General features: G+C 36.1%; 1 protein-coding gene and 1 long non-coding RNA gene across 2 annotated transcripts in view; one reads left to right on the forward strand and one right to left on the reverse strand.

Moving 5' to 3' along the window:
- FAM184A (family with sequence similarity 184 member A) overlaps window positions 1–20,077 on the forward strand; it is a 120,836-nt gene that overhangs the window by 61,446 nt on the left and 39,313 nt on the right. The window contains exons 6-9 of the mRNA XM_012450065.3: window positions 998–1,120; window positions 6,700–6,861; window positions 10,328–10,449; window positions 10,902–11,052. Of these exons, the coding sequence (XP_012305488.2) occupies window positions 998–1,120; window positions 6,700–6,861; window positions 10,328–10,449; window positions 10,902–11,052 (558 nt within the window). The remainder of the gene's footprint in view (window positions 1–997; window positions 1,121–6,699; window positions 6,862–10,327; window positions 10,450–10,901; window positions 11,053–20,077) is intronic.
- The window catches only part of LOC135268335 (uncharacterized), a 105,299-nt gene that overhangs the window by 6,338 nt on the left and 78,884 nt on the right, over window positions 1–20,077 (reverse strand). The window contains exon 2 of the long non-coding RNA XR_010336628.1: window positions 6,698–6,825. This is a non-coding gene — a long non-coding RNA (uncharacterized LOC135268335). The remainder of the gene's footprint in view (window positions 1–6,697; window positions 6,826–20,077) is intronic.

Here is a 20,077-nt window from a genome sequence, read left to right on the forward strand (position 1 = left end):
TTCAAACAGTGCTTAGGAATTGCTGTCTCTCTAAAGGTTTCCCTGCCAAGCTAGACGTTGTTAGTTCCCCTTCCATATACTCCTGTTCTCCCTGTTCCTGTCTAATTTACTTAATATTCTTTAATTGCTTGATACTGTGAGCTTATTAAGGCCAGGCTTAATGTCTTATTGCCTTTTTTACCCAAGTGTTAAGTAGCATGCCTGGCAAATAGTAAGTGGTCTTCAGTAATTACCAGTTTTACCAGTTTTGCTCTTTAATTCGCCTTCATTTTACACTTGCTCATTCTTGACTATGTTCCAGTGCTAGACCGCTAAGTTGTAGAAGTGTTACTGGATTTCATTTTTGATGTAAATATAAAAGAATTTGAGGGGAGAAAAAGAATTTTTAATTCAAGAGGTAATTAGAATTTTTTTATCTCATACTTTTCTGTTTTTTGACTTCGAATTGATCTAGTCTGGTTACATGTTCTCACCATTTAAAAAAATTATAACCGGCCGGGCGCGGTGGCTCAAGCCTGTAATCCCAGCACTTTGGGAGGCCGAGGCGGGTGGATCACGAGGTCAAGAGATCGAGACCATCCTGGTCAACATGGTGAAACCCCGTCTCTACTAATACAAAAAATTAGCTGGGCATGGTGGTGCGTGCCTGTAATCCCAGCTACTCAGGAGGCTGAGGCAGGAGAATTGCTTGAACCCAGGAGGCGGAGGTTGCAGTGAGCTGAGATCGCGCCATTGCACTCCAGCCTGGGTAACAAGAGCGAAACTCCATCTCAAAAAAAAAAAAAGAAAAAAAAATTATAACCACATCATAAATTAGTCAGAATGGTAGAATCTAAGCCACTATGGTGTCACTGTTAACTGATTTTATCAATTAAGAGTAAAGCCAATTCGAAGAGCAAAGCTTCAAAATACAAAACAGAATAGTCTTTTTCTTGGAGTCTTCAAAGTATATAATATTTGCAATTTTGTTAATTTTTTTAAAAATTATTTTTCTAAGGAATTGGAAGAACAATATAACAAGGAGAAACTAAACCTGGAAGAGGATAAAAATCAGCTTCAGCAAGAGCTAGAACACCTAAAGGAAGTACTGGAAGACAAGCTGAATACAGCCAATCAAGAGGCAAGAATTCTTTAGATCTGTTGCCTATGTTATAGATATTAATAATAATAACTTATTCTGGTGACATTGTATAGGTAGGCAAGTCTCAGTGAAGGTAACATATCTAGAGTAAATAATTTTAAAACTTTAATTGGTGTTGAATTTTTCATGACACTCTAACTGGTTGTGTTCCACCAGGTAAAAATTTACTGTCGAAAACATTAAACCAAGGTGCTTTTGTGGGGAGAAGCAAAACAGAATATCACCACATAGGAAAATAAGAAAAGAGAGTTCTCTGCCCTTTTCAAAAAAAAAAAAAGCTTATTATTCTCTATACCGTATCTTTTTCTACAATTTCAACAGAAACTGACGATGGTAGCTAGAATCAATAGGCTTAATCTGAATAACAGTGTATGACATTGCTCTTTTAAGACTAGATATAAATGAAAGAGGAGAAAAGAGGGAAGTCAGAGTTCTTCTTCAACCTCATATCAACAAATTCCAGGTGGATTAAGGATTGGAATATAATATGAAAATCATGCATATGAATATAAATAAAATATGAACACAAAAGTGACAAACCTAAGGACAAAGAAGGCTTTTTGAACTTGATATCAAAGTTATGAACTGAAACATAGACTATCTATACAGTTAAAGCTAAACTTCTTTATATCAAAACATACCATAAGCAAATTTAAAAAGAGGAAAAACTGGGAGAGATGGAGTAAGAGACTGACAGATTGACCAACGAAGAATTTATGTCTTTACCACTTTAAGAGTATTTACAAAACAGTAAGAAAAATACAGACACCCTGATTATCTTTTTACAAGCTAAAGATGAACATGAAAAAACAATTTGTTTTGTGTAATTTAAGAACTGGAAATGAAATCAATGATATATCATTCCATTACCATAAAATTAACAATGACAAAAAATTGAGACCATGCAGTGTTAATAAGGATAAAGAAATAAGCACTCAGAAACTGCTGATGGGAATATAAAGTTGTATAATTTTTTTGGAAAGGGATTTATCAGCACATATGAAAGTCTTAAAGATGGGGTTGTTGTTTCATTTTTTGTGTATTTAACATAAGCAGATAATTATGGATTCTTGACAAAAATTCAGCACTGTTTATAGTAGAAGAAGTATAGAAAAACTTAAATTCTCTTAGAGGTCTGTCTACCTGGAAGAAAGGGATTCTTTTCCTAGTTCACACAGAAGTTTTGTTTGCTTCTCTTTCCATGTTCTGGGGCTGCTTCCATGCTGAGAGGTATTGCCTTTTTCCTGCTCAGAGGCACATAGGGCCTAGCATCTACACTGGTGCAATACAAAGTCAAAGCAAAGGCATTTAGGGTCCTTCTAGGAGTTAAATACCTTCATTCTGAGATGTTAAAGAGATTTTATTTCTTCTTCATTGCTAGTAAGTATATATTAAGTTTTTATGTAATTGACTCATTCATTCATTTATTTAATAAATATTGAATGGCTATTAGGTACCAAAGCACTGTTATGCACTGTGGTTTCAGTGATAAGTCAGTCAGACATGGCCCCTACTGCTATGGAGAGGACACATAATAAGTAAATACAAGTCTGATGCATATTACAAAGGGTGGTAAGTAATTAACAAGGTTTATCAAAATAATTAATTTAGGAAAGCTTATGCAAAAGCCCTGAGGCATGAGAAATTTCTAGGAATTGTAGGAATACCAGCTGTATTAGTTGATTTTATGCTGCTGATAAAGATATACCCAAGACTGGGCAATTTATAAAAGAAAGAGGTTTAATTGGACTCATAGTTCCATGTGGCTGGAGAGGCCTCACAATCATGGTGGAAGACAAGGAGGAACAAGTCAATCTTACATGGATGGCAGCAGGCAAAAAGAGAGCTTGTGCAGGGAAACTCCCATTTGTTAAAAACCATCAGATCTCATGAGATTCATTCACTATCACAAGAACAGTGCAGGAAAGACCCGCCCCATAATTCAATTCTATACTCCCCCATAATTCAGTCCCCTCCCACTGTGTTCCTCCCTCAACATGTGGGAATTGTGATAGTTACAATTAAAGATGAGATTTGGGCAGGGACACAGCCAAACCATATCACCAGAAAAAAATGGAGTATGATAGCAACTATAATAATTTATATTTATTTAGTGCTTACTGACTCCCAGACTTTGTTTTATGTAGCCTCTCCTTTATATGGTTCTCTCCTTTAATCCTCACAGCAACCCTGTGCAGTAGGTACCAGTTACTAAGTTAAATAACTTGCCCAAGTCAGCACATAATAAGTAGGTAAAGCCAGAATTCCATTTCATGTAGTGTGCTTTCAGAACTCAATTCTTAACCCTAGTGTTACTCTCTCTCTCAATGAGTGTAAAGACCAAGAAGAAGGGATGCCATGCTGAGGCAGGACATTTAGGCAGATGCTATGCCGTGGGGGTCTTGTCAGCCCCATGAAAGATTTTGCAAGTTATCCTAAGGGCAGTGGGAAGCAGTTGAAAGATGCTAAGTGAAAATATGTGGATGCTTGTGCAGTAGATGAGGCTTATACTCATGTCCATATTTGTAACTTATAAAAAACTCACTCTAGTGTTGGAAGGAGAGTGAATTAGTGAGAACAAATATGCAAATATGGGTATTTCAGGGAGGAGGTTTCTACTTACTATAATCCCTAAGTTTGTACATTAATAAGGGGAATCTGAGTATTGACTTCTGTTGCAAATGACAGAAATCCTAGCTCAAACTAGCCTAAAGAAAAAGAAAATTTATTGACTCATGTGACTGTGAAGTTCAGAGATAATGTTAGCACCCAGTAAGACTAGATTCAGAACTGAAATTGTGACAATGGAACTCAGCTTTTCTTTTCTCCTTAAATTGGGTTGGTTCTCTATGTTGACTTCATGCTTCAGTCATACATTCTCTGAGGTGTATGTGCAGCTTGCAAAAAAACCTTTTCTAGTATCTCCTTTTTAAAGTCCTGAGTTCACTGTGACTAGATCAGCTTAAACCACATGCCTGTCCCTGAACCACTCTCCATACCAACAAAATGAGATGATGAAGCACTTTATTCTGGAGTTTACATTTAATGCTTCTAAGACCACATAGATTAGTAGAGAAGGTGAGTAGATGCCCCAAAAGCCAAAAGGAGATTTTGATATTGGTAGACAATAGATGTTTTTCCCATGTATTCATTTTTATTATATTTAAGAAAGCAAACTGATCAGTTATGTCCAACAATTATTTGCTTTTTATATTTTATTACATTTAACTTTGCAGAAGTTTGAAGTTTTTGCCTATTTAAATATTGTCTCTAATTAGATTTAAAGTTGCCCTAATATACCTCATCTTTGAATTCTTTATGTTGTTACTTGAATACTAATCTTTATATTTATTTCTGTATTGCATTTGTTTTGTTTTAACTTTTATTTGAAATTCAGGAGTACATGTGCAGGTTTGTTATATAGGCAAATTCATGTCACAGGGGCTTATCTCCCAGCCTAGTATCCAATACTTATTTTTTCTGATCCTCTCCCTCCTCCCAACCTCCACCCTCCAGTAGGCTCCAGTATCTGTTGGTCCCCTCTTTGTATCCATGTGTTCTCATCATTTAGCTCCCACTTAGCAAAGCATGCAGTATTTGATTCTCTGTTCCTGTGTTAGTTTGCTAAGGATAATGGCCTCCATCTCTGTCCATGTTCCCACAGAGGATATGATCTCATCCCTTTTTATGGCTGCATAGTATTCCATAGTGTATATGTGCCACATTTCCTTTATTTAATCTGCCATTGATGGATATTTAGGTTAATTCCATGTCTTTGAATTGTGAATCATGCTGCAATGAACATCACATATTGCATTTCTTTGCATAACTTATTCAGCTGAGCATTTTCAGGATTCTAGAATATTATTCTTCATGCTGATAAATTTAGTTTTTTCCTTATTGATTGGGACCTAATGTTTGTATATTGCTTTCTGGTTAAAGAGTATTTTCATATATATATCCTTGAATTTAATTGTTATAGTAACTCCATGAGGTGGGATTATTACTCACTCCTATTTTATGGTGACAGACCTTGGACTTGAAACTAGATTTTTCTGCCAAGTTCTTTCAGCTCTGTCATAACTGCGTTCCTTACTGTCATTCATTCACCACTATAAATATATTTATGACACTCCCCTCAATTAAAAAGTATAGAAGATATAAGTAAACAATATAGACTAGAGAAAGCACTCATAAATATAGGGACATACAAACTTTGTAAACATCGTAAGTGAATACTGTATACAAATATGCCAGTAAATTTTTAAAAATAGGAAAAACATGTCTGTATGAAAATTTAAATTTTTAAAATGACTCAGAGTAGTTGTACAGCCTCACCAAAGCATGAAAATTAAAACTGTGAAAGAAAAAGTCTAACAGGTATCCAGAGAGGCACTAGGCCTACAGGATTTAATGGATGAATTTTACCAGATTTTCAAGAAACAGGTAATTATTTTGCTTTGAAAATATTTCAGAGCACAGAAAAGATGTGTAGCTCTCCTAATTATCCTATGAGGTTAGCATTCCTTTAAAGACACCAGCAAGATAAAATACTACTACCACCAGTATTGCAGAGCATATACCTGCATGGAGAGGGGACAGGAAGACTGTGCACCTGGGGAGGAAATTGTGGGTCAGAGGAGGAGAGAAGGAGAATTTTTGTATTTTTCTTTGTGATGTCTGTATTTACAAGGAGAAATATTCAAGTATTATTTTTAAATTACAGAGGTCAGGAAGGCTGTGTACCTGGGGAGTGAATTATAGGTCAGAGAAGGATTGAAGGAGAATTTTTGTATTTTTCTTTGTCATGTCTGTATTTACAAGGAGAAATAGGTATTATTTTAAAATTACCAATTTTAATTTTTGTAGAAATTTCATAGGTTTGGCCATTTTGTAAGAGTGGGGTTTTTACTTCATAGCGTTGTCCCTAAATAATTTGAAATATTTCATGTATGGATTTTAATATTCATAACTTTAGGGTAGAGATATGCTTAATCAGCAATTGTCTATTAGTTCCTAATTTCAAGAGTGTATACATTCAACTATTAAAGATTTCATGAGACAAATTTTGTGTGGAAAGACAGGAATCATAACTTATTCTAGTTTATGATACATATACCAGCTTATCAATATTTTGACCTAAATTTATCTCCTTTGGAAATAGCAGGAGATACTGACTCAAATGAAATATGCGATTAAATATAAGATTTTTTTAATCTAAAATTTTGTTTCACTCTTTTATATAATCTTTATCTTGCTTCAGCTTCTTTCAGTTATTTTATTGCATGGTAGAATTAGGAATTCTCTTTGCTAAACAAAGGTATATCTATTCCTTTACATGGTTGTCATGAAAAAAGAAAATTTTAAATATGAAAGTCTTTTCAAAACACAACAGAAGAAAGCTGTCATGGTTATTCGAGTGCTTTTTCCAGATTAATCAGGAAATGATCCATTCAGTAAAATTGCAACTAAATTAAAAAACTTTAGGTAGAAATCGTAAGACAGTTTTGCTATTCTATTAGAATGAAGTATATTAAAAGTACTTTATTTACTTACAGATTGGCCGCCTCCAAGATCTCGTAAAGAAAAGTGAGCAAGGTCTTGGCTCTGCAGAAGGAGTTATTGCTAGTCTTCAGGAATCCCAGGAAAGGCTTCAGAATGAGCTTGACTTGACTAAAGACAGACTAAAGGAGACCAAGGATGCTCTATTAAACGTAGAGGTAATTTCATAATTCTACTGCAATCTAAATAGCAGCAAAATAAAACTATAACTTAGCCATTTGACATACAGCTATTTAAATAGCACATTGTATATAATGAGTATATGCGTTGTTAGAACTACCATAACAAAGCACTACAAACTGAGGGATTGAAAACAACAGAAATTTATTGTCTCATAGCTCTGGAGGCTAGAAGTCCAAAATCAAGGTGTTGGCACCATTATGTTCCTTCCTAAACTAAGGAATGATCCGTCCTTGCATTTTTCCAGCTTCTGGTAGCACTAGGCATTCCTTGGCATTTGGCAGCATAATTTTTATCTCTGCCTATCTTCACATCTTCAAAGGATACCAGTCGGCTGGACATAGTGGCTCACACCTGTAATCCCAGCACTTTGGGAGGCTGAGACGGGTAGATCATGAGGTTAGGAAATTGAGACCATCCTGGCTAACATGGTGAAACCCCATCTCTACTAAAAATACAAAAAATTAGCCAGGCGTGGTGGCATACTCCTATAGTCCCAGCTACTCGGGGGGCTGAGGCAGGAGAATTGCTTGAACCCAGGAGGTGGAGGTTGCAGTGAGCCAAGATCATGACACTGCACCCCAGCCTGGATGACAGAGCGAGACTCCATCTCCAAAAAAAGATACCAGTCGTATTGGAACAAGGGCTCACTCTGCTTCAGTTCAACATTGTCTTAATACATCTGTACTGACCCTATTTCCAAATAAAGTCACATTCTGAGATACTGGGAGGAAGGAGGGTAGGACTTCAACATTTTTGGGGACACAGTTGTTAAACCCATAACAATTAGAATGTGCAATTCTTTTACTGCTAAGAGTTAGAACTCTTATATAGAACAACTAAGTGCTTCTCTGTGTCTGCAGATTTCAGAAAGACTGCCTTTTTTCTTCCATTCTCATGAAGCATAGCCAAGATTTAGATTGTCTTAGATAGTAGAGAAGAAGAATCCATAAAACTCAGTGTATAGTAGCCAAGGAGTTCTTAAACTTTTCCTTCACAGAGATGGTTTAGAGTATAGGCTGTGAAGTCAGGTTGTTTGTATGTAAATTCTGAATCCACCAAATTGTATGTAACTTTGGGCAAAGCCTCACCTTTCACATCTGCACAATGAAGGAGGAGTTGGGAGTAATAATACTCTTCACAGCGCTGTTGTAATAATTAAATGAGATAAACCATTTACAGCATAGTGTTTAGCAAAATAGTAAACATTCAGTAAATACTGCCTTTTACTAATATTATTTCAAAATATGTTTTAGTTTAGAATTGGTGACATTTCAAAAGCATATAAACAAGGGCACTTTTTAGTGACATTTCAAAAGCATATACACAAGGATTTACCTTGTGTATGGGGCATATATAATTCTATTTATATTTTATCTGGGATATAATTATATTCTGTGTGCATTGAATATTTATTTTCCATTCTGAATTATGTGACAAAATTAATTATTTCATTTTCCTTGAATCTTCTTTTCTTTATGTTTACCTTTCTTCAGTGGCTGTGTGATATGACAGTATTAATATATAACAAGAAATAATTGGAATTTAGAGCTAGTATAATATACAACTTGATATATTGAATTTCTGTGATGCCAAATATATTGACTATAATCTTGATGTTAGCATTCTGTGGTGTGAAGCTGAACTGGATGACCAACTATATTAAGGGATGTTTTTTCCATTGTCAAAAAATAAAAGGAAAATGATATTTTAAGGAAATACAAATATATTTAAAAGTAAACAGTCAAAATATATCTAATGAATGTTAGTTGAATATAGGTTGTGTTTATATGGTATCTTGGAAGTTCTCTCTTGCCTTGGTGTGCACCCAATTCCTGACTTTAAGGTATTTTATCCTGGTTGCCTTTCCCCTGCTGTCCTCGCACTGAAAATTGGGCTTACTGATTCAGTTTCCTTTCTTTGAGATCTTCATATTTACATTGTTCTTCTGTCCAATAGTAGAAAGTACTAAACGCTAAACCTTTTAAGCGAAACTCTATCAAGTGTTCATTTTCTGTTCTGCTGAAGAATTTTTTTTTTTTTTTTGAAATGAAGTTTCACTCTTGTTGCCCAGGCTGGAGTGCAGTGGTGTGATCTCAGCTTACTGCAATCTCCACCTCCTGAGTTCAAGCAATTCTCCTGCCTCGGCCTCCTGAGTATCTGGGATTACAGGTGTCCACCACCATGCCCAGCTAATTTTTTGTGTTTTTAGTAGAGACAGGGTTTCACCATGTTGGCCATGCTGGTCTTGAACTCCTGACCTCAGGTGATCCGCCCACCTTGGCCTCCCAAAGTGCTGGGATTACAGGTGTGAGCCACTGTGCCCGGACCTGCTGGAGAATTTTAACTGAGAAAATGTAGATGCTGCATCTTGGTTTATCACAACTCTGCCTAAGCTTTTTAGAAGGAAGTAGAATTTTTTTTTTTGGTACCTCTTTTCCTCTAACCTACCCCAATAATGTCTAATAATGTGCTTTACATTGAGGAAAAGAAATACTTTTTAAGCAGTCTACTCCATTTAATGTTGCCTTTGGTGGAAAATAAAAGAAGTTACTAGAGGCAGAACATTTAGTGAAAAGAACAGTTGGCTAAGATGGCTGCTATCAATTTTCAATACTTACTGCTTAGTACCCAGGCCAACAATGTAGAATGGCAATTTCAGCATTGGCTTGCTTCTTTCTCATTAATCTGGATATACCCTTCAAAAACCACCACACCATATGTCGTTAGCAAGTGGATGATCTAGAAAGGGTCATTGTGATAACAGAAAGATAGACCATCATCTGCTCCTCTTCTGCCTTGTGCCCCAAGAGCAGCTGCTCTGCTGGCTGGGACTGATGGTTGCCAGTGTTGTCCAAACAGGTCACCTCTATCCCTAGGCTCCATGGAGCCACTTGATTCATGCTAATCTACAGGAATTTTGTGTATTGTAGCATATTATCATAACACTGAACACATGGACCACTACTTTGAAGTTACATAATAAAAACAGTAGCCTAAATTCTGCTTAATCATTTTTATCGTGTCAGATGCAGCTATATACTTAAGTTTTGAGCAAATAACATACTTTGAATATGAGTATGAGTGAATTTGAATATCTGTCTACATAATGTGTGTACAGGTGTAGGTAATTAGATAATCAATTTACTGTTAGATACCTAATATATGGAAAGTATAATTAAGATGATTAATGCTGACTTTAAACTATTTAAATAATTTGTGATATAAGCCTTAATAAAATGTAGTTTAGACAAGAACATTTAAAATATAAAATTCGTTTTACATATTTTCAGAAAGTCTTGAGTCGTTTTCACAGATAGCATTATCAATTATTGCGCTGTAAGAATTTAAAAGTTTTAATGCAAGCACTTTACTTATTTAAAATAACGAGCACTGTCTTTGCTTTTGAAGTTTAGTCTTCGTTGAAAAGTTTTTATACTTCAGGGTGAGCTACAACAAGAAAGGCAACAGCATGAAGAAACAGTTGCTTCCATGAAAGAAGAAGAGAAGCTCAAAGTGGACAGAATGGCCCATGACTTAGAAATCAAGTGGACTGATAATCTTAGGTATATTTTTTTGTTCTGTAATGTAATCTTTATCAATAAAGACATACAAGAAAGTTTTTCTCTTGTATGGCTCATGTTGTCCTATTGTTAAAGACATAGTAGCAGTGTTTTAAAATTTCCTGTGATTAGATACAGAGAAATTGGATTTTTTTTCTGTTTGAATTCAGATTTACTTTTTGCATTTCTTTGAATATAAAATAGGCAGAAAACTAACCTGAAGTCACAAGGCTTATTTGTTCTAGTACCTATTCTGCTGTTAATAAATTGACAAATCAGTGATTTTGTGGTAAGTTATCAACTTACTTTACAGTCCTTAACTATAGTCTGCTTTTACTCAGAGTCACAGACTTATGAAGAGGATTAACTAAGCGCTTAAAAAACCTGTGGATTCTGTTATAGTCAGTGAGAGGAATAATTCTCTTTACAAAGTAAATGCATTTGTCTTATTTTAGACAAGAGTGTTCTAAACTTCGTGAAGAGTTAAGGCTTCAACATGAAGAGGATAAGAAGTCAGCAATGTCTCAACTTTTGCAATTAAAAGAGCGAGAGAAAAACGCAGCAAGAGATTCATGGCAGAAGAAAGTAGAAGATCTTTTAAACCAGGTAATTAATAATCTGTACATGATCAAGGTTCATTTCCCTTGACATTCTCTAGCTGGGGAAATATTGTAAAACTCTGTGTTAATTCACTGTATTTTGTTATTTTTCATGGGACAAACTTAAACTTCTTAAAAATATATAAAACCAGGAAGATATATTCATAAACTTACAAACATTGTGCTAAATTATTATTTTATATATGCAGTCTAAATACTGAGAAGAATTTATGATTTTTTAGTTTAATATTTGACCTGAAAATATTCAAGATTTTAAATGGGCAAGTTGCCTATTTTTTGAAAGTATAAAATCTTTTTTCATGTCATTAGATACTGCTTGGATAACAGAAGATAGAATTTATTATATGTATCATGATTGCCTAAAACCAGTTACTAAAAGTGAACAGCCTTTCTCATCAATGGAGTGTTGCCTGTTATCCTTCAAAATTCTTTATGCCCCTTAGAGTATAACATAAACAAAAGGTGGTAATATTCCTAAATCTGTGTTTTTATGCTTGCTTATTTCCCTAACATTTGTAACTGTAATTAAAAGAATTTGCACATTTTCACTCATTTACACAACTTTTAAGTTTATTAATTCTTAGCGTTCTTCTGCAGAGCGAGTAATTAAATAGGATTAACTGCATGAATCACCAGTTGGTTAGCAAGTACAGAACTTGGACAAGAAGCAACTCAATAATTTAGTGCCAGAAACCTACTATTATCTTTCTATTTGTAAGCATGATGAATTTCAAAATAAACAGGATAGACTTTTTGTAAAATCATATGTTACATAGGTACATACATGCAGTGTCTTTCAGGAATACTTTGTATCTCATAATAATTTATAATGTTACTCTGAAAAGAGAGAATACATATGTATGTTTACATATGTGTCTATATGAGCTTTTATCAGTCATTTGAAACTTTTGAAACTCAAAAATAACAACAAGGAAACAACTTTTATTGGAATTTGGACATTAGCATTGCTTATGATAGACTTATTTTACATTCCTCTTAGGGACCCAGAAGCACAGATTTTACTGAGTAGAGTGGTACTAATCTTCTATCAATAGAGGAATAGTAAGATTCTGCACCTAGAAAGATTAAATTAGTTTGATTATTTAATAAATATGTATTTATTCAACCAGAAATTATTGAACATAGATCGTATTTGGCTGGGTTGCACTGTAAAGTGGGCCCACCACTTCTGCCTATTTTCTGTCAAATTGTTTTATTTGTTATTCTTTTAATCTCTGTTGTATCAATTTGTCGGATGTCATCTATACATCTCTGAATTTTGTTTCTTCTTTTTTCCTTTGGGTGTCTATTCTTCAGTGTTCTGTCCTGAGAGGACCCAATGCTTTGTATCTTGTAGTTCTGTATATCATAAAATAGTTTATTACATATTAGCTCCTGTTTCTGCCAGCTTTACAGGAAAATTTCTAAATCAGTTTTCAAAGCAGATTAACCATAAATATCAAGATAACCAGGAATTAATTGGTTCCCAAGGTAAAACTGTTCTGTGATGCTCTATGCAATCAGACCATTTCCAAGATTATGATATCTTCCTTTCTCACCACTTCTAAATTGTTTAGGCACATACGTTACCATAAAGAAACTGGCAAATAGCTGTTGCACTCCAGGATTGTCTATGCCTAAAGAAAGTTAAGAAAACAAGTGCACAAAAAGATGCCCCATTAAAGTAAAAATGGGTACGATGCTATCAAGGTTTTATTCTTTATAGACATTAGATGACAAAAAATTATAGTAGCACCAGTGATTCTTTTTAAATGGAACTTTGTTATGGACAAAACCTTCCTTCTTGTCCCTTTGGATCTTCTTCTCTGGACTCCTTTGGATGGGTAGAGCCTATGCTTTGAAGTCTGCTCTACCACTTTCTGCTTGCCTGACCCTGCTGCTAAGCCCTGTTCCTCATAACCTCTGCCTCCAGCCCTATCCCTATGACCCCTTAACTGCACTCACTGCTACTGGTCTCACTTATTTCCTTTAGCCCTCGCAAGGCCAGCAGGCTTCCGCACGTAAGAGAAACAGACTTGTCTTGGAATTCGTGATATTAAAGGAGTAAGACTGGGGAACAGAATTGGAGTGGCTAGGGTTTAGGCATAGGCAAGTACTATGAAAAAGTATCAAAGGATGTATGTTTTCACATATTTTAACTATTTCAGAGTGAAAAATGAGAATTTTATCCCTTAAACACACTTGAATTTCATCCTATTTAGAGCAAAGAAATGAAATAACTCATTTTTCCTATGAATCTGAGAGTTAAATTAGATTTAAGCCAACCATCATGGCCTGCCTATCTAAAAATGAGCATTAAAAAGCATAAAATTTTCATTTTACTTGAATCAGATGTTTTTCACTTCATGGAATTTTCCAAAAGCTATTATTTTTATTCTGTGCTACGATTCAGTCAATTTTGTATCTTTTAGTTTCCTTTTAATATTTCATTGTGTTCTCTCTTTCTGTCCAATGATTACACTTTAGTCCCAGGCTAATTATGCTTCTTGGGCTGATCAGTGTATACATTTGAATTATTTAAAGCAAAAGAACTACATTCTTATTCAACTCTATCCAAGGAAAAGTGATTATATAGAGTTCTCTCTGATCATATTTTCTATTTTTTGATTTTAAAATGCCATCACATGTTGCTTTCTTTCATCTTTTTTAGGCAGATTTTATTTTGGGTCCAATATAATGATTTACTTATTCAGCCTTAAAACATTGGACTGAGAAACTAAGGGAGATGCTCAGACCATTCAGACACAGAACTGTGGAATTTTACAGTTTGAGTCTGACTCTTCATTTTGTAGATGTGAACTTTGAGACAATGTCATTTAGCTGATTATAGTCATGTATATGACAGTGTTTACACTTCATAAATTTACAATCTAATAGGAAGATGTATATATAGGTACTTAGAATAAAAGTCACTGTGCATTAGGTGACTTTAAAAATGATCCAAGCAGTTTTTACTGAATAATGATGTGTTGGAGCTGGCTCCTGCCAGTTCATCATAGCTAACTGTACACCGCTCTTCCCAGCACCACATTTGGGGACATGATGTTGATGACTTGCAGTCACCTGTGGTAGTTTTATTTACATCACAGATATTAGCAAATGCTACAGATCAGGTCATTGCTTTTCAGAGAGCTGTTAAACATGTATCAACATACCACCGATTAGGACTATAGAGTCAAGAAACTGTAATATAGGTAATGTGCTTGGGAAAGATTTCATTGAGGAGGCCAGCTTTAGTGGAACTCATTAATAGGGCAAAGGATGAACACAGAAGAGTGACAAAAATACAGAGGTTTTTATTCACTTAATAAACATTTTATTAAACATAAATGCATATTTCCCAGGCACTACAAGGAGTACAGTAATAAGAAAAACAGGGTTGGGGGCAGTTTGGGTAGAGGTTATTGTGGGAAACCTTGACTTCCAAGATTAGGAGTTTAAAGATTGAGAAACTGTGAGATTCTGTCAAGGTTTATGGAAAAGAGAATAACATGCCTAAAATCTTATTTTAGGAAGCTTAATATAACTGTAATATTGAAGTAAGAATGAAATAGAGACATTTTAATTTAAATACCTAAAAGTGTTCAGAACCGAACTCTTGAATGGATACCATGTACCACCAGCACCCCTCAACCTCAGCCAAACTGCTCTTCCTAGAAGTAGCATCCGTTCACTGTTCACTGCTCAGCCATCTTGGACTCCTCTCTAATACACTGTATAGCCAGTTCATCAGCACTCCCCACTGCCGTAACTTCAAAATAGATACAGGACCTGTCTACTTCTCCCCACTACCTCTACTACCATCTGATTCCAGGAGACTTGTAGTTCTCTCCTACACTGCAACTGTTACCTCTATTTAGTCTTCTTGTTTCTACTCTTGCCCACCTACAGATTATTTTCTAACCAGCCAAAGTGATACTCTTAAAATATTATGTTGAATTATGTTACCATCCTGTTTCAAGATGTCTGGCGACTTCCTACCACAATTAGAATACAGCCCACACTCATACCATGGCCTCTATAGTGTTCTGGTCTTTGGCTGCATTGCCAGTGTCATCTCCTACCACTCTCTCCCTTTCTTTTTTACAACCATACTGGACCCTTGCAGTTCTTGGAACACACACAACAAGCTGAACCCATCTTGGGGACTTTGCACCTACCAATCCCTCCACATGGAACCCACTTTCTAGAGATCTGCACAGCTTTTTCCTTTACTTCATTCAGTTATCTGCTCAAATTTTAACTCCACAAAAGAGCTTTCTTGACTACTTTCTCTAAAATAGCACCATCATCATTCACTAGCCCCCTATTCTGCTGTGTGTTCCTTCAGAACATTTACTTCTACACAGTATATATTGTTTCTCTCACCTATTCACATGCAAATTCCATGAGACCTGGGCCTTTGGTGTTCACTGGGATATCCCCAGCACCTAAAAACTGTGCCTGGCACATAGTAAGCACTTGGCAGTTGACTAGAGTGAACAGAATGAGGCACAGATACCAAAGAAGTTTTCAGAGACATGAAATACAAATAATTCTGCCCAATTAGGACCTGGATTAAGTTTATCTTACTGCAAGTGGAAGAGAAACTATAAAAGGAGCAATCGGTGATTTGATGGTCTGCTTTGGTAGAAGAGAAGAAAATGTTAAAGTTGATTTGGGTTTGAGATCATCATCTGAGACAAGGAAGTCAGGACGAGCTATTTATTTGGGTAGGGTTGGTGTGTGGGGGGTGGGAGATGAGATGGTAAATTTTATTATAGATGTATTGATTTTTCAATCATAGTGTATTTTAGAATTTTTCATACTCAGTAGGGAAGAGCAATGACTAGACAAAGAGCAGAGTATTAAAATAAATGCTCTTGATCAACAGCAATTGAAAAGCCAGTTTCATTAAGGTTTGTTGTAAATTGCTTTCTCTGTTTTAACCAATGCTACCCAATATAATAGTAAGCATCTTTTCTTTTTGCTCTTTTAAATATGGTAACTGATAAAGTTCAAATTATACATGTGGCTAACATTTGTGTTTCATTTAGAACGCACTGTTGCAGCCTATCTAGATCATGAAATTATTGACTAAATTTGGCATTAGAGCTCAGTACTCATTCTGCTATTTTTCTTTCTTTCTTTTTTTTTTTTTTTGAGATGGAGTCTCACTTTATCACCTAAGCTGAAGTGCAGTGGCACAGTCTCGGCTCACTGCATCACTGCAACCTCTCCCTCACAGGTTGAAGCAATTCTCCAGCCTCAGCCTCCCTAGTAGCTGGGACTACAGGCACATGCCACCACACCCACTTAATTTTTGTGTTTTTAGTAGAGATGAGGTTTCACCATGTTGGCCAGGCTGGTCTTTTTTTTTTTTTTGAGATGGAGTTTCGCTCTTGTTACCCAGGCCGGAGTGCAATGGCGTGATCTTGGCTCACCGCAACCTCCGCCTCCTGGGTTCAGGCAATTCTCCTGACTCAGCCTCCTGAGTAGCTGGGATTACAGGCACGTGCCACCATGCCCAGCTAATTTTTTGTATTTTTAGTAGAGACGGGGTTTCACCATGTTGACCAGGATGGTCTCGATCTCTTGACCTCGTGATCCACCCGCCTTGGCCTCCCAAAGTGCTGGGATTACAGGCGTGAGCCACCGCGCCCGGCCTTTTTTTTTTTTTTTTTGAGACAGAGTCTTTGTTGCCAGGTGCCAGGCTGGAGTGCAGTGGCACAATCTCGGCTTACTGCAGCCTCTGCCTCCCAGGTTCAAGCAATTCTCCTGTCTCAGCCTCCCGAGCTGGGACTATAGGCGCATGCCACCATGCCCAGCTAATTTTTGTATTTTTAGTAGAGATGGGGTTTCACCATGTTGGCCAGGATGGTCTCGATCTCTTGACCTCGTGATCCACCCACCTCGGCTTCCCAATGGTCTTGAACTCCTGTCCTCAGGTGATCCACCTGCCTCAGCCTCCTGGAGTGCTGGGATTATAGGCGTGAGCCACCACACCTGGCTGCTATTATTTTTTTTAGCTTTAAATTTTCTATTATGTTATCAAGGAAAATATTCTGTCTCTTTTGAATTTTTTCTTTTCTTTTTTTTTGAAATGGACTCTCACTCAGAGAGGCTGGAGTGCTGTGGAGTGATCTCGGGGCTCACTGCATCCTCTGGCTAATTTTCGTATTTTCAGTAGAAATAGGTTTTGCCATGTTGGCTAGGCTGGTCTTGAACTTCCAACTTCAAGTGATCTGCCCACCTCTGCCTCCCAAAGTGCTGGGATTATAGGAATGAGCCACCATGCCCAGCCATAGCACTACTTTTCAATGGAAGAATAGATAGAAGTGGATTCTGAGGTAGAGGGAATAGCAAAATACCTAGAATAATAATCTGTTCATGCTCAGGTCTGGTGGCTCACACCTGTAATCCCAGCATATGGGAGGCTGAGGTGGGTGGATCACTTGAGGCTGGGAGTTCAAGACCAGCCTGGCCAATATAGAGAAACCTGATCTCTACAAAAAATACAAAAATAAAAAAAAATTAGCCAGACATGGTGGTGCATACCTGTAATCCAGGTACTTGGGAGGCTGAGGCACGAGAATGACTTAAGCAGGGAGGTGGAGGCTGAAGTGAGCCAAGATCACACCACTACACTGCAGCTTGGGTGATGGAGTGAGACTGTCTCAAAAGAAAAATCTCTTCCTAAGATAACTCAGTTAGATTCCTTGACAGGTTCCCTGAGCAGTGACAGCAAATAGTGAAGCTGACCTTGAAGGCTCTGAATCCTCTCTCTAGAAGTCAGTAAAGCAGGAACTGTGTTGAATATACATTCAGAGCTCTGGGAGAAAGAGATGGCTAGGGTAAGGTAAAGGAAAGTCATAGGAGAGAGGAAACAAAAAGACTGAAGATAAATAGCATATGAAGAAGAGAGGAAAGCCAGCTAGAAAGGAAAGTGAGAATAGCTGGCATGACCCAATTTCACTTTCTTAGAAAATGTGGGATGGAATTAGTCTACTAAAACCAACCCTTATTTTTCCTATGCCAAGTCTTGAATTCAAAGTTAATTGGTGACATTTTCCTTTAAATATGAAAGTCTTTAATTTCTCTGCTATCAAAAAAACTGAATGACATTGTTACTTTGGCTACATTATAGCCTCTTTTATCACACTTACTTGGTAAGTATTCTTCCTAAGATTTTTTTTCTTATAAGATAAATGGTGCTAAATTGTTTTCTGAATTGATCTAAAAGTATTTTATTATTAATTAATATTTAATTTTCTTTTTCCTACCAAAAACTCCCTTATTATAATTTAAGTCCATCCAGTTCTTAAATTGTCACCTTTAGGAGAAGAGAATGAAGAGATGGAACTATGAAATCTGTACTTAGCTTTAAAAGAGAATATGTGTTAAGAATTCTGGGTAGTCTTTAATGAATACTGAGCAAAATCTGTTCTGTAAAATACTGTAGTAACATCTGTGATGAAATGCAATTGGTGACTTCAGAGGTGCTGCGGCCCAGTACACACTTGAAAAATACTTAAGAATATTTAGACAGCATTATAGTAACAAATCAGCTTAATCTGTTTCTCTTTCATGTGACAAGATACTAAAAATAATTACAATATTTTCAATCTGAAAGGGTTCAGTGGTCATATGATTGTAAAGTTATGTAAGAATGAGTCTCTGGAAAAAGTATTAAGCATAACCTAACACATTAGCTTATTTCTACCTTCATTCTATTTGTATGAATGAAATTCATGTCACTGAATTTTACTTAAATATTGAACAACAGTTTGTGACTTTTTGTATTGGGAGAATTATCAGAGCCTTGAATCCCACTTCTATATCTTAGATCTGTTCATTGTTTTCCTCTAGATATTAGTATACTTGAAATTAACATTAGAAAAAAGAGTTTACATAATTTGCTTTGAGAAGTTACAGTGTTGTATTTTAAATGTTGAAATTGGAATTTTTTTTTTCTTTTTTGGAGATAGGGTCTCGCTCTGTTGCCTAGGCTAGTGTGCAGTGGCACAATCGTGGCTCACTGCACCCTCAACCTTTCAGGCTCAAGTGATCCTCCCACTTCTCAGCCTCCCAAATAGCTGAAACTACAGGCATGTATCACCACACTCAGTTAATTTTTGCATTTTTTGTAGTTACAGGTTTCCACCATGTTAACCCAGGCTGGTCTTAAACTCCTAGGCTCAGGCGATCCACCGCGTCAGCCTCCCAAAGTGCTGGGAAATCAGACATGACCCACCATGCCCAGCCTGAAATTGGAATTTTTTAAAACTTTAACATATTTTACTTGAATTGCAATGTAAGATTAGTATCAATATTGTTTCAAGGAAGTTAGAAATTTTTTAAATGACACAGCTTTTGTCAGTATTGAGAATTCCATTCTATTGCTTCAGATTTTTTATTCAAAGTAGAATTGAAAGTCAAGCCAAAACAATTATGAAAATTTGTGGATATATGCATATGGAATATCATGTATGTATAAAGCATTAGTGCTTTTTATTCAGCCCTATGGCAGTATAGCTTTGATTACGCAATATTGTGGTGATTCTGATAAATTATAATTAGTCTTCTGGGTGTCTCCTGTTTCCCACTCCCAGTATTCAGTATGGCTTCAAAGGCTTTATGTGAAGATAACCCTCTGGCTTTTTAAGTAGCTCTAGTCTTGGCCTACATCACCTCCATATTATTTATTTATTTATTTATTTATTTATTTATTTATTTATTTAAATTCCAGGTGTTGAAATCAATAGTAAGAAATTACTTTTGCATATTCTTTCATGCATTTATCCATTTATTCAGTCAAAATTAAGTGCCTGTGGTATGCTAGGCCTTGTGCCAGAATAGTAAAGGGCTCAGAGTGATCTTTGCCTTCCTGGAGCTTACAATCTAAACTGCAAATTGGGTATTAAATTGTAACCAGTAAACAAGCATGTGTAACATACTCTGGGAACTTGGGGAAGGCATCTCTAAATGTGGAATTCTTTATCTGAGACCTC

This window comes from Aotus nancymaae, unplaced genomic scaffold, assembly GCF_030222135.1.
Source record: "Aotus nancymaae isolate 86718 unplaced genomic scaffold, 86718_ANA_hifiasm-v0.15.2.pri h1tg000040l, whole genome shotgun sequence".
Classification (NCBI taxonomy): Eukaryota; Metazoa; Chordata; class Mammalia; order Primates; family Aotidae; genus Aotus; species Aotus nancymaae.